Source organism: Eublepharis macularius, chromosome 6 (assembly GCF_028583425.1).
Source record: "Eublepharis macularius isolate TG4126 chromosome 6, MPM_Emac_v1.0, whole genome shotgun sequence".
Classification (NCBI taxonomy): Eukaryota; Metazoa; Chordata; class Lepidosauria; order Squamata; family Eublepharidae; genus Eublepharis; species Eublepharis macularius.
In genome coordinates this window covers 11,399,463-11,415,123 of record NC_072795.1, presented here as the reverse complement: position 1 = coordinate 11,415,123, position 15,661 = coordinate 11,399,463, and the positions used below count along the sequence as shown (strand labels likewise).

General features: G+C 48.5%; 1 protein-coding gene across 1 annotated transcript; it reads left to right on the top strand.

The window, feature by feature from the left end:
• The first annotated feature begins 5,659 nt into the window (after nt 1-5,659).
• On the top strand, nt 5,660-6,621 carry CAMK2N2 (calcium/calmodulin dependent protein kinase II inhibitor 2). The gene is made up of 2 exons (XM_054982076.1): nt 5,660-5,822; nt 6,551-6,621. The coding sequence occupies exons 1-2, from the start codon at nt 5,660-5,662 to the stop codon at nt 6,619-6,621; spliced, it is 234 nt and encodes a 77-aa protein (XP_054838051.1).
• Nucleotides 6,622-15,661: the final 9,040 nt, after the last annotated feature.

Genomic DNA, 15,661 nt, shown 5'->3' with positions numbered 1-15,661 from the left:
AGATGCTACTGGACTTTTTACTGTTTTACAACTACAGACTAACATGGCTAACTCCTCTGGATTGATGATGACGATGATAAACATTTGATTTATATATCCAGAGGAGTTAGCTATGTTAGTCAAACCTGTAAAGGAACAATAGTGCCTTCTGAGCCATTTCTGCCCATCATACCCTTTCCCCGCACCCAGGGTGGAGCTTCCAAACAGCAGATTGCCAGACAGCTGGCTGAATGGGCCTCTTAAAGGGCCAGGCACCATTGATCAGCTGACTGATACGAGGATCATTACGAGGAGCAAGTGTGGACACTGCGCTTGAAATGTTGGGGGGCTGAAACAGAGGGGGCTGGTGTTGTCTCCACCACGGGAAAAAAGATAGAGGGGTCAAGTTACAACCTAAAATGTAAAATATACTCCAAGAATCTATTTATTATGAGTGTGCACAAAATATAGGTTAAAAACGAGTGAAAAACATAAGGCCTGAATGGCAGACTACACACATATGCTAAGAATTGCTAAAACGTTCTCCATATGCAGATGATGATACAGTCCAATGACCAACCCAAAGACGGACCAGACGCGTTTCGGCCCTCAGGCCTTCCTCAGTGGTCAACTGTACAATATTTATAATCAAACACACCCACACATTCAGAAACCAATACCGAAATGCTCCGGATGCTTTATCGAAAACTCTTGTATTGTTTGGTATAATACCAATGTTGCTGCAGACCAAGGACTGCACTCACACAATGCTCTTCATTTGATATTGTATTCTGAGGCTTGGTTTCCAATGTATTTGGGCGTGTTTCATCAATCTGCAGTTGAAATAAAGTGGCACACTTCCTGCATGCCAAGCAGAGGCTCTTCCGCTGACCAACAGCCCTGAGTCTCAAGCATTTCTTTTTTTGTCAACTGGATAACCTTTCTGTCCTGTACATAAATATATTGGAATTAAGTGACAGTCTACAATGGGATGCTTTGACATCTATAACAGCAGCAGCAGCAACAACCGCCCTTCAGGACAACTTGATGCCACACTCAAAGCAGTGTACAAAGTGTGTTGTTATTATCCTCATGACAATCACCCTGTGAGGTGGGTGAGGCTGAGAGAGCTCTGAGAGAGCTGTGACTGACCCAAGGTCACCTAGCTGGCTTCAAGCAGAGGAATGGGGAATCAAACTTGGCTGTCTAGATTAGAGGAACAAAATAGAGGGGTTAAGTAACAACCTATATATATAAAACATCTTGCTAAAACATCTCATTCTTTATATATATATATATATATATATATATATATATATATATATATAAAAGAATGAGATGTTTTAGCAAGATGTTTATATATATATATATATGAGATATATGAGACGAATGAGATGTTTTAGCAAGTTTTTGTATATATATGTCGCCTGCCATTCAGGCCTTATGTTTTAAACTTGTTTTTAATCTACATTGGTGCACATCTATAATAAATACTTTCTAATGTATATTCTAATACTTTCTAATATATATATATATATTTAGGTTTTTACTTAACCCCTCTATTTTGTTCCCCTGCTTGTTTGGGTTCAGTTTGTGGGGATTTTCCTCCCACCCACCCCTCTTTTTTTTCTTCCTTGCTGTCTAGATGACAGTCCTGCCGTTTTCAACCACTACACCAAAGTGTCTCTCTCTTCCAATCTGCTCTCCCAAACATCTCCCCTAGATGTGCGTTGCCCTCGGAGAAAATGGTCACATGGCTGGTGGCCCCGCCCCCTGATCTCCAGACAGAGGGGAGTTTAGATTGCCCTGGAGGGCAATCTAAACTCCCCTCTGTCTGGAGATTAGGGGGCGGGGCCACCAGCCATGTGACCATTTTCAAGAGGTTCTGGAACTCCGTTCCACCGCGTTCCAGCTGAAAAAAAGCCCTGCACCTAGCCATTCACTGCGATAGCAATCTTTGAACTCTTTGGAATCGAACACCATGCTGAGCTTTCCATATGGACTGGATTGAACCCCTTGGCTGCCAGGTTCCTGTCCTTAGGATAGGAACTGGCCCAGCATAGCAATTTGGGGTGGGAGCGACATTGGTCCTGCGAGTATCTTGTGTATAAAACCCAGGGCCCAGAGGCCCAGATTATCTACATCTTCTGCAGCTCCCTTCCCTGACATTTACCACAAACAGAAGGAAGGAGTGAGGAAGGTCTGCTAAATCAGGGTCCCTCCAAAGCAAATAGCTCCAGAGGACTCAGGTAAGTTAGCCAAGCCACAGAAGGGGACAGACAAGCCGCACTAGCCCACCTGGCTGAGCAAAAAATTCTTTTCTGCCCTCTAATGTGGCCAGCTCAGCAGAGCTCAGCTCAACTCAAAGAAGCGTTCTTGCTAGACTGCAAAATTTCATTACTGCTTTTGTAGGGGCAGGGAGGGTCATGTTTGTTTGTCTGTCCCATTCATTCCCTGTCTTTTCATGCTCAAGGCTGCTGATAAAACCACCAGCCAAGTAAATCAGTTGAGCAAACCTGAGATTCATCTTACGGGAAATGACACATCTTGATGGGAAATTGAAGAGAAAACTTGGCGCCTGCTTCTCCATAACAGCAGCAAAGACCTCTCTGCCTTTTTCATTATTATCCTACCAAGGGGCTCAGACTTCTCCTCTGCTCTATCCTCACAACAACCCTATGAGGTAGGCTTGGCTTTCAGCCAACCCCTGGTCACTCAGTGAACTTCATGGATGAGCAGGAATTCAAACCTTGGTCTCTGTGCCCTAGTCCAGCAGTCTAACCACCACAGCACACCATCTGGGTTTGCTGCCAGCAATTAGAATCTTTCTTATTAAATGTATTAATCTCCCTTTATGTAGAAAACTAGCCATGCAAGGAGGATGGCTGTAGCCTGGTCTCATTCTTGACATGCTTATGCATTCAAGCATGTTATACTACGCAACACAGTCTGGCAAGCTTGCAGAACAAGTTTCACAGTACAAGCAACTTGACACATACCAAGCTCAGCCTTTTCAATACTCAGTGGACTTTTTCCTTATCAGCGTCTCCAATTTCTACCACAAAGCAAGGTCCAGGGGCAGAATGCACTTTGTTCCTGGCTGTATTTCACCTCCGCTGTCTTGATTTCATTTTATTTACTTTCTTTATACCGCACCTTTCTCCTCAGTGAGGACCAAAATCAACGGACATCATTCTTCTCTCCTCCATTTTATTTGCACAACAACCCTGTAAGGTAGGCTGAGAGTGTATGACTGGCCCAAGGACACCCAGCAAGCTACCACAGCAGAGCAGGAATTGGAACTTGAGTCTCTCAAATCCCAATTCAACACTCTAACCACTCCACCACATGGATCTCTGCAGCAGACAGAATTTGGGGGATGAATTCTGTCTCGGGTCTGATCCTTTCCCAAACGGCGTCACTTTTAACGATCCTCCAATCTCTCTGTCATGTCTGTACCATGTCATTGTTCCAGGTGGTGAACCATTGCTAATGCTGTACCTTAATGTCATTTTGCAAATGCCTTAACCATTGCTTTCGTTTCACAAGCATCCTGAGAACACAGCTGGCTTATCTCTTTCCTTTGAAGCTCTCCAAAGCGACCTTGCACTGTCTGAAATGTTGCAGGTTACTCTTATGCCTTTTGTCCTGTCTAGGCTGATGCATAAACCCTAGAGGAAATTCCCAGACCCTTTCTCGCACAAAGCTGTAGTCTAAGTGGGAGAGGGGAAATGATTGAGTATTTAGAGCTGTACTTTCTTCAAGTTTCTATTCCTATCAAGGAAGTGTGTGCTGCTTAGATGCTTTCTTGCCTCTGAGTAATTCTATGGACATATATATGGAAATGATTGGATTTCTGAATAAAACCATTTAACCAAGAGCCTGGACTTCTTGTTGCAATGGTACAGGGATCTGTCTGCCCTATCCTGTCATCCATAACCTGACACTCTCCATTTGCTCAACCCTGGCCAAGGAAAAAGATCAGGATGCAGCAGCAGGGAGACTGAGATCAACTTCCATGGTGTCCTAAAGAGATTGCAAGGGGTCAGTTAAACCTAACCCTAATCCTAACTCCATTGAAAATTAGCAAATTAAACAGCGCTCAAACTTGGCTCTGTGTTTTCAAGGCTAAACACATCATATAAGAGCACCTAGACACTGAACAGATACCCACAACAAGACATATGTCTTGAATCACTAGAGTTCCTACATGCACACACTCACTGACAAACTGTTGGCTATGGAGAAAGGCAAAAAAACCCATCCCTCCAATACAGCCCTCCTATCTGAGTAAAAAGCCTTTTTGAATAATTCAGTTTTGCATCTTTGCTGAATGCTAGGAGCGTGTGGGCTCTCCTGACCTCCTCAGGCAGGCCGTTCCATAAGGTAGGGGCCACCACAGAGAAAGCCATGTATGGGCTGCTGTTGATTTCATCCATGTGCAGCCTGGCACCTGCAGGAGACCCTGTTCAGATGAGCGAAGCTGCCATGGAGGGGCATAGGGAGGGAGGCAGTCCCATAGGTATGCTGGGCCAAGGCTGTGAACATCCATCGATCGATCGATCGATCGATCGATCGATCGATCGATCGATCGATCCATCCATCCATCCATCCATCCATCCATCCATCCATCCATCCATCCATCCATCCAAGATGAACAACTCAGACTCCTTTACAAACCAGGGCTAATTCACTCTCCAAAGTGGCAGCGCTGGGTCTGTTTGCCATCAGAGGAGTGTGCGAATCAGCCTTCAGGAGCTGGAGCTCCCTAGATTACAAAGAAGTCTGGCTAGTTGCAGATTCCGTGGAGAAGTTCCTATATTGGGGTGAACTATCACACGCTGCATTTGAGATCGTGGTTTTAACTTTTGCATTGGAATTCTCAAATTGTGTATTTTCTCTTTGTGTATTGTTGTTTTCATTCATTGTACCGCTATATAATGTTGTAATCCGCCCTCAGCCCACTGGCTCGGAGGGTGGGCAAGAAACCTAATAAATTAATCCCGGCTCTGCACATGCTCAGAAGCACCCTCTTCTTCTCAAAGCTCAAACGAAGTTCCGATTCTGACCAGCTAAGAACAAGAGACGTCGAAGAGGGACTACACGTTGCCGAAGAGGGGAATTATAGTGACGGCTGGAGGGGAGGATGCCGGGGTTCAGCAGCTCCCGGCAGCCACGGAGGTTCCCCAAGGGGATGTGCAGACGGTGTGGAGCGCAAGCCACGCTCCGCAGGGGTCCAGCTCCCGGGATGCTGCTGATGGGATGCCCAAGAAGAGCCCCTTTCTCCTGCCTGCCTGTCTCCCTAAGGGCCCCTCGCGGGTTTTACTGCAACCTTATTATCATTCCATCCTCGCCTCTTGATGTCACCGCCCCCCTTCCCTGCCACTAAAGATGGGGAGGAGAGGAGAGCCAGCTGGGGGAGGACCTTCCCCTCGCAGGAGCCCGGCCCGCTCAGCCCCGGATGCATGACTTCATCCTTCCGCCTGGGTTTCCTTTATGATGTAGGGCTGTCCCAAGCGCTCTGCTCAGACGCTCGCCGAGGCTGCTGGGCTGCGCACCCGTTGGCCGGCTCCCGTTGAGCACGGACCCTCTCCTGCCCGCCCTGGACTTCCAGCTCCTTCTCTTCCTCTCTCCCTTCCTTTCTCTGTGGAGCCCCGGGGGAACGGACAGAGCCGCCAGCATGTCTGAGATCCTGCCCTACAGCGACGAGAAAGTGGCTCGCTATGGCACCGACTCGGAAGTCAGCGAGATTTCCTTCAGCTGCCGCCTCCAGGACACCAACTCCTGGGGCAACCAGTCCAAGAGGCCACCCAAGCTGGGCCAGATTGGCAGAGCCAAGAGAGGTAAGCCTGGCCCTTCGGCTTCAGTTCGTCCATGCCCCCCCCCCTTCCCCGGGCACCTCGGCTCCCTTTCCCTACCGGCTGCTATAGATAATGGACAGGCGCTTCACTTCCCCGGAGTGCTGGGTTCCCACAATGGGTCCTTCGGGTTAACCTGAGCCTCTTTCGCTTTTGCGTGCGCGCATCTGTCTGCCTGGCGCAGCAACCAGATCTCCGAGCCCGGTTGCTGCAGGAAGTTCCAGCGCAGGGGGGGGGGGGGAGAAAGGAGATTGTTTTCCATGATGGTCCCCTAAGCCCCCCCCCCGGCCAAGATCCCCATTTTTATAGGCAGCTGGGCTCCGATCTGACCCCTTTGCCGCCCAGTTCTACCTATCTCCCTTAGAAGCAGCGCGCCCAGCGCCGGGCACTGGAGGCGCTCCCCCAGTTCGCGCCTCCCAGTTCAGCTCCTTTTGCACGTTCCACTGGCGGTGCTCACTCTTTAATCACCTTAGCGGGCTCCGCGCTCCCCGGCAACCATCTGGAAATGGACGGGGAGCCATTTTTTTCGGAGCAGATTTCACTACCAGTTGTTAGAAGGGGAGAGGAAGGGAGGGAGGAGATTGGGTGGGTGGGTGGCATCGAGCCCGAGAAGCAAAGACCCTCAGCATCCCCACGGGGAGGCCGATCTCCCCCGTTTCCTTCCCCCTTTCCACTCTGACGTTGTGGTGTGTGTTGTTCTCTCGTCCCTGCAGTTGTGATCGAAGATGATAGAATAGACGAGGTCCTGAAGGGGATGACAGACAAGTCGCCTTCCGGGGTATAAACCAGCAACCGAGGCGCCTGCACCCAGCTGCAGACTGATCACTGAATTTTTAAAGCACTTTTGGCTGTGCATGTTTGTTGGGACTGTGAACAACAAGGAAAGCAAAGGAAGGAGATGAGGCTGCTGGCGACACCCTCCACCCCCAACCCAGACCCCAAACCGAAGAGGTAACCGATGGGGGTCATCTCACCCTCCTCTGCACCCAACCGAGAGAAAAAAGGGACCAAGAGATCGTGTCACCCGTCTCTGTCCTGATTTACTAACGCACGACGCCCAACCCCGGAGTTGCATATTCCAGAATCCTTCCAGAAGGAGCTGCCTTTCGCGGCGCGGAGCTCTGGCGCCTTGGGGAGCTGTCCGTTTCAGCACCACCGCCCGGCGCGCCAAGCGCTCTCCTTCCAGCACCATCTTCTGACGCGCTCGCCGCTGGGGAGCTGTCCATTTCAGCACCACCTCCGCCGACGCGCTTTGCCGCGGAGATTGACCATTGCACCATCCCGCCCTGCGCCTATGCTGGGGCGGCTGTTTATTATTCCGCCTGTCCGAACGTTCTCTCCTGCCCCCCTTTCCCCCTCCTTTCTGTCCAATCCTTAGCAGAAAATTTCCCCTTTTGTCTTGGGTGACCCCCATGCCACGATACGAAGGTGCTGTTTCTCTGAGAGCTCTGAGCCATGGGATCGCCCAGTGCTCTCCGTTTTTAGGTGTGGGGGGGTCTCCTTTAGCAATGCACTTTACACCTTTCACTTTTGAGGGGGGGGGTTGGCTGTGTAGCTGATACCTACACAGACATAGAATTGCATACATACACACACACTTCTCTAAATGTAACCGGTTCATCGTGTTTGCTGTAATCTCTCTTGTATTTCCAACCCACAGCCATTCTGTTATATACAATACCCCCCATCCCACCCTGAAACCCCAAGCAGTTTGCAAAAATACCAGCAGTTTGGAAGCAACCCCAAAGCCAGCAGTGCTGAGTGGAAGACAGAGGTTCTGACGTGGATGGACTATAATCTAAAAGACAGTGATTGTTTTTGCTGTCGAGAGACATTTTTGCTCCATCTTTTTTGCATGAGCTTCCTGGTCTTGGTGCCACGTCTTGGTGCCACTAGTCACCCCCCACTATGGCACGCTTCTTTTTAACAGGAACTCCTCATATTTGTATTTTTATATCTGAATATTTGTTAACAACAATCTGCTAATGTCTAATGTCAGAACGTTGCATCAAAAGATTGTTTGTATTTTTTTCCCATAAGACAGACAGATGAGATCTTATAAGATGGATTTCCCACGGGAAGGCAGGTATATTCAAATAGAAGGTTCTCTCTTTAATTATATATCAGTATTGGACAGGACTTCTTGAATGTGTTTCAGGTTTTGCACACATCATCGTTAACAAGAAATGTATTTAAGAGTCTTATACTGTGATCAATGGCTTTGTTGATGGACTTTGTAGGAATATGATGAATTTAGAAAAAAAATAATATTGCACTGTTTATGAATGTGTTCAGATAACTTGCTGGTTATTTGATGCCTCTTTCTTAGGAGAGGATGTTCAGAGTTGTTTTTAATTTTGTACTTTAATTTAATTTAATTTTTTAAAAGAAGCTTATTCTTGTCCGTTGTGCATGAGAAACCATCCTCTTTTCAATAATATACAATGACATTTTATGAAGACAACGAAGCAAAAAAAATTGTCATGACATTCAAAGAATGACCCATTGTAAATTTTAATGCCATTTTTCACTGTACTGGTGAACAAAACCCAAATGAATAAATACATACATGTACTGAAATGGAAGCAGCCACGACTGAGTGTCTTCCTTGGCAAAGATGGAACATGATCCAGTATCCAGTGGACTTCAGTGCAAAGATTGCCACTGCAACTTTGGCCAGATACTTGGACCCGTTGACGGACAGCGCCAAGAGGCCATTTTTAAAGGCATCACTGGGAAATTGCGTAGGAACATCTTTGTGAGCCATGCTGAGCTGCAGTCCTTGAGACAGGTAACGTCTCTCTTTTTCTCTCGGGCAACATGCTTAGGGTATAGCAAGAACTGCTCAGGTAGACCCCAGGTTTTCTTGTTCTACGTCTCACTTTGGCTATTAAAACTTAAACCTCTGCAGTTGCCCAACTGGGATGGCGAGAATTAAATGACCTAGTTTTTTGCTTGATGGACAGAAAGAGAAATGCAGGCAGCCAAGCAGCTTGGGGATGTTAAATATTCACCAGGCCCCCTCAAAGGAGCTGTCCCTTTTGCCTTTGGGAGAGGGAAGGACTCCCGGGAGAAAGGAGGCAGTGTGGAAGACTGGGCACACTGGGTGGGAGCGCAAATTCCTCCTGCTTGCTGCTGCATTTTGTCCGCGGCCTTTCTCTCGAGGAGGCGGCTCTCTGCAGAGGAGAGAGGATGGCCTTTGGCCCACAAGAAACAGTCATTGGAACTAGTGAGACTTTAAATCCCTCTGCAGATTGTTCCTCTCTTGTGGACAAAAGAACTCAAATTGGGGGGGGCATGAATGAGCTTCATGGAATCCTTCCAAGCAGGAGGCCTTGGGAATGTCCTTCACAGCCTGGGGAAAATGCTTGCAGCGAGCAGAGGCGCTGAGAAAACGGGCTTGTTTATTTTGCCTTCTCTTCACCCTGGAATTGGCGGGGTTTCCTCTGTTTCTTTATCATCATACCGCCTTTTTGTTAAATCTCCAAAGACGATCTTGTTGCACATCTGCAGACAGCCAGTCCCTGCTGATGCCATCACTAAAGCAATGCAGTGAGCAGCAGACTCACATATGTGCATAGCTATGGGCCAGCATTCTCAAGTGGTGGGGGGAACCCTACGGAGGGTGATTGGTGCAGATAGCAATTCAGAGCCAGATGAAGGCAAGCGAGACAGCACGAACCCATCAGCCAAATGCACTCGAGTGGCCAGCTTCTAGGGGAGCTGTGTCTCACGTATAGAGAAATTCATGGCAATGGATGCTCTTGACTATTGAGGCATACGCTTGCACATACAAGGGTAAGCACCCACAAGTAACTGTGAAGCACCCCCGATTGCACTCATCCAAAGTACGCAAGCATCTTCCTTCACACACTGCAGCTGCATTTTCAATCTTCCATTGCTTGAAGCCACAGTTCCCAATGGTTAGCAGGGAGGGGCCTTAAGAGAGTTTCCATTCTTATGAAGTGTATAGCTCCTATGTAACTCCCCCGGGGGAAAGGCCTCTGGGCTTTCTGGACTTCGGTGTGTCATCGCTTCCTTGGTGAGGGATGCGTACCTGCGTCCTCAGCCTGCCATGCTTATTTCTTTGCCATGCTGCAGTCTCCGATGACGCGGCTCTCAGTGCCTCGGGCTCCTCTCAGCCACCGCTGGCTTTGCACCGGGACCCACTTTGCACGCAGACGTGTTTATTCACAGACCAATTTCCCTCTTCCTGGATTGCCACATTTAATTAATCATATCCCCCAGCACCCGAGATCCCCAGGTAGTCACTGCTGAGTGCCTCCTAGATCACATTTAGCTCTTTTTAGCAGTAATGGCTAAATCAAGCCCAAGCAGAAGTGCAAACAGCAGCAGCGGAGATCCCTCACCCCCAGAATCCAGGTAATCCACTTGTTTCCTCAGCACAGTTAACCAATGGAATTCATCCCCTTCGCTTGGTGCCATGGTACAGTAACAGTTAAAACGACTGATTTTTTTTTCTGTCTGTGAAGAAATCCTAACGTTAATGGTAGAGATTAAGGTTTGTCTTGCTTGCTTGGAGCTAGACAGCAGCCATTTTTAAAACCCTTGTTCTGTTCAGTGGCAAGTCCTAGGGAACGTCTTCAGAGTAATGGCTAACCTTCCTTATGTCATTGCTACAGAGAATTTGGTTTGTCCTTACAGATGCATACAATCGACAAGACTCTCTTCCCTTGTTTTTGAAGGTACGCTCATTTCTTTGGAAGGCTAACCAAAGCGACCTTGACAGAATTCCAGTTTGTACATTAAAAATAAGAGTTTGAGATCTGCATAGGTTTTTAAGCAGAAGCTAGATGGCCATCTGACAGCAATGCTGATGCTGGGGCCCCAAAAAGATCATGGAAGGGAGGGCAGGAAGGGTTGGACTAGATGACCCTGGAGGTCTATGACATTTCCAATCCTATGATTCTATAGTATCGAGTGTTATCTCCCAAAGAAATTAATTGTCCTGTCCTCCTGTCTTTGGATATCTGGTCAAGAGACCACATGGACTTCAGCGTTACTTACACCTCCCCAGTGCAGGCTTTATCTAAAGGCTTTTGATGGGATTAACATACTCCCTGTACTCATGTTACAGTAAATGCGTGTACAATCTAGGCATCGTATATACAAGATTTTTGGTTTGTATGCATTTTGAGTAATTCTTCTGTTCAACACGTTTGGCCAAATGTGCACGTCAGACCACATACTTATCTAAGTATTTGTTCCTGCTTCTATTTTTAAATCAAATGTTCTTCTTAAGAACATAAGAAGAACTCTGAACTAGATGGACCATCAGTGGTCCGTCTAGTTCGGCATCCTCTTTTACACAGTAGCAAACCAGCTGCCCTGGGAAGCCAATGAACGGGGAGCAGAGGCCAAGGCCTTCCCAGGTTGCCTCCTAGCACTGGGGTCCAGAGGTTCCTTAGAGCCCAACTAAACATTATGATTTTTCACTTGTTGGGTTTAGATTTTCTGACCTGACTTTTAGACCATCAGTCATACATAACAACAACATTCAATTTATATACTGCCCTTCAGGACAACTTAGCACCCACTCAGAGTGGTTTACAAAGTGTGTTATTATTATCCCCACAACAATCACCCAGTGAGGTGGGTAGAGCCGAGAGAGCTCTGAGAGAGCTGTGACTGACCCAAGGTCACCCAGCTGGCTCCAAGCGGAGGAATGGGGAATCAAACCTGCCTCTCCGGATTAGAGTCCTGCTGCTCTTCACCACGACACCAAAGTGGCTCTTGGACGTTTTCCAAGCTTGTGCGGGGCTGATTCAGAGGGGGACCACGGCTCAAAGAAATGGGACTTCAGCTTTCCTGCGGCACTGTTTTCCTGACCCAAAATGGCACCAGGGGTTATATTGGCCCTGTTGGCTGGTGGCACATGCATGTCTAGTTTGGCCCTTACGAGCAGCTGTCTGGTATATATGCAGGGCACACATATGGTCACTGTAACATCTGCAAAGTGCTAAAGAGAAGGCAGTACAATCGGGGTAGCTCTTGAAACTGTCTTTTTGGCCTGTCTCTGCAGAGCAAGAGACTCTCTTTTGGTGTTAAGATGCAGAACGTGAAATGTTCAGTCACTAGGATGCTACTCTATGACCTCAAACCTGGAGTTGTAGAATAGGCAACCTCTGATAACAGCGCCCTTTGGTGGACGCCAAATAAACAATGAGATAACGTTCACGGGTTTCTTCATGCGGCCTTTTACAGTTATGCACTATAAATCTGTGCTTTGCGCTTCATTAAGAAAAATCAAATTTTCCTCTCCATTTAAATCCCTCTGGAAGAAAAACCTGCCTGTTTATTTCTTCTTGTATATGATTTTGGCTCGCCCCGTGCTTCCAACTTCTAATACCATGGCACACAAGACCAAGACACGCTAGAGTTCAGGTCAGGCTGCTTCGTTCCAGTTTTAATAAGAAACTAGAGGTGGTTCTGCTGAAGTATATAAGCTGATAGATAAACCCAGGGTGGTCCCCCCCTTCTAATTTTGAAGTTTTGTTAGTAAACCTTCATAGCCAGCTCCCTTCTTAAGGGAGAGAAATGACAGGACTCTCCAAGTTCAGCGTCCTTCTCTCTGTTAGATAGGTTTTAGAAAGGAGGAGGCAAGTTGTGGAACATGGATTGGGGGGGAGGGAGAGTGATGGCTCAGTGGAAGAGAGCCCCCCAGGTTCAATCTCAAACCTCTTTAGTTAGAAAGCCCAGGTAAGAGGTGATGCAAAAGACCTCAGCCTGAGCCCTTGGAGAACGGCTGCCAGTCTGAGCAGGCAATGCTCACCTTGATGGACCCACGGCCTGATTCAGTACCAGGCAGCTTCATGTGTTGAGGTGGATCTATCAGATTTTCCCCGGGCTCAACAGCACTGCCACAAACAGGGACATCTTTGAAGGCCAATTTCTGGGGACCTGGCTCTCACCTGCTTGTAGAGCGTCTGGCTGGCCTCTGCTGGGAACAGCATGCTAGACTAGATGGACTGTGGTGTGATACAAAACAAGGCAGCTACAAAACAGTAAAAAATCCAGTAGCATCTTTAAGACTAACCGCCTTTATTGAGGCATAAGCTTTCGAGAACCACAGCTTCGTCAGATGCATCTGAAGAAGAGAGCTGTGGTTCTTGAAAGTGTATGCCTCAATACTGGTTAGTCTTAAAGATGCTGCTGGACTTTTTACTATTTTGCAACTACAGACTAATACTGCCAATGCCTCTGGATCACAGATAACTACGGCCATTATAGGCACCGATTCTGTAATACTGATCGTGGCCCTTAGCATAGCATTCTGAGAGCTCTCCAGTCTGAGAAATCTTATTTCTGTAATCTGTACACCAACCCTTCGACTTAGGCCAGCCGCTTCATCACCAAACGAACACACAATGCTGTCTGCTACAGAATCTGTGGACTTCCATTATCCTGGCCATCAGTAACTTCTTAGGTTTCAAGTGGCTGTCTTTTCCACCCACCCCCTTAAGACCCTGTTTAGCTGGAGGTGCCAGCGATGGAACCTGAGACCTTTCACATGCAAAAAAAAAAAGGTGCTCTGCCATCAAGGTCTGGAGAAGGGAGCTTTAACTCTTGAAAGCTCATACCCTGGAAATCTAGTTGATCTCTCAAGTGCCTCTGGACTCAAATCCTGCTGTTCTACTGTAAACCAACACGACTACTCACCTAACTGCCAATCAAGGTATGTCCTGCCCGAAAGGTAGGTATTCCCATAATATGGAAGAGGGATGGAGTTGGAGAGTAGGTTTCCTAAAGTCCTCTTTGCACGTTCAGGGTTGAGGTGACATTTGGAATTAGATTGCATGACCTAGAGCTAAACTACATGAGATAAATTACACGACGGCGCTCAAGTGAAGGGAGACACGTTAGCTGGGAAGCGTAGTTTGAATTTCACTTCTCTACAGAGCTGGCAAAGATCGTTCCTCAGAGGGTTTGTTGACAGAGCCTTCCAGGAGGGAAAGAGGAAATTAACAAACCCTCTGAGGAGCAATCTCTGCCAGCTCTGTAGAGGTGAAATTAACAAACACTCTGAAGAGTGATCTTTGCCGGCTCTGTAGAGAGAGGTGAAATTCAAACTACGCTTCCCAGCTAACATTGCATCTCCCTTCACTTGAGCGTCCTTGTGTAATTTGTCTCGTGTAGTTTAGCTCTCAGCTGCTGTCAGACCAGTTTGGGGGTGACATCTCAAAGCATGGCCTTTAATATCAATAGCACCCCCAGTCCCACTGTCACAGCAGGTCATGAGACCTGAAAGTGAGTGGCTGCTTGCAGAAACAGGCAAACGGACGTGTGTCAAGCTCCTTTGGAAGCAGCGGAAGCTCCTTTGCATTGATCCAACGGGAGCCTCGCTTGAGGCAGGTGTGGCCGCTTGCCAAGATAGCTGCTCCGTATCACATAGCAGGCAGGGCCCTTTTTAGAAAGGGAAAGATGATCCCTCGAATAAGCCATAAATGGAGAGGAGGGCAGGGAAACCATCTTAAAGTGGACAAAACAGCGAGGGCAGCAGCCAAAGGTCATCAACGATGGCACCTGCCACCACAGCATAAGGAAAGCCTGCCACGCCAGACCAGTGGTCCATCTATCCCGGCATCCTGTTTCACACAGCAGCCAACCAGTTGCCCTGGAAGGCCGACAGCAGGGACAGAGACCAAGTCCTTCCTCCCGCCTCCCAGCACTGGGACCCAAAGTCCAGTAGCACCTTTAAGACTAACCAGCTTTCGAGAACCACAGCACTCTTCATCGTATGCATCTGACAAAGAGAGCTGTGGTTCTCAAAAGCTTACGCTGCAATAAAGTTGGTTAGTCTTAAAGGTGCTACTGCTTACTATTTTGCAACCACAGACTAACACGGCCAACTCCTCTGGATTTTTAATCGTTGAGTAAAGCAGCATTTCCTTTTGTCTCTCCTGAAGCGATTTCCCCATCATTTCATTGGGAGCCCTCCAGTGCTACTGTTATGGGCGAAGGAGAACACGTTCTCCCTCTCTCACCCTGTGCAACACATGCAAGGCCCCCATCGCCCAACCGGGGCCCTGATGCAAAACTGTGGAACGCCCACCCTGCCAGCTCGTGTCTCCTCTTTGCAGTTGCTGCTTGGTTTCCTGCCCCCTCGCCTTCTGCACAGCGGGGGCTCGGTCGGGAGCCTCAGTCAGGGATGGTTGGCCCATTGAAGGTCTCTTGCCTCCCAGATCCAGGAACGTAAGGCGATGAACACGGATCCTGCATAAGAGCAGCCATGTTGAATCAGGCCCGTGGCCCAGCCAGCCCAGCATCCTGTTTCCAACAGTGGTCAGGTAGATACTGCAGGGAAGACCACAAGCAAGGCCTGCTGGCAACGGCCCTCCCTCCTGGCTGCTCCATCAGTATCTGAGCATCAGAGGCATTCTCCCTCTGGACCCACAACTCCCATTAGGATCTTATAACCAGCAACTGACCTATCTTCCATTAATAACAATTGTCAGGGCCAGATTGACGGAGGGACGGGGGGGGGGGGTAGCCTGCCCCTGGAGCCATCAAAGAGGGGGTGCCGGGCGCAGCTGCCAGCCACTGGGAGCACGCAGGTGGCTGAGCAGAGGGCTGGGAGGCTGACCACAGGACAGGGGGCACCCGGTAAGCCGGCCACCCCCTCAACGGGGCAGGCGAGTGGCATAGGCGGCCACCCACGCTGCCACCGCCAGCTCTGCGGCACACTGGGGCAGCTGGCTTGCTGCGTGGGTGGCACGCTCCGCCCTGCGTGATGACATCACAGAAGTGACGCCATCACGCAGAACTGGGAGCATGTAGAACCAGACTTGGGTTGCCCTGGGTGC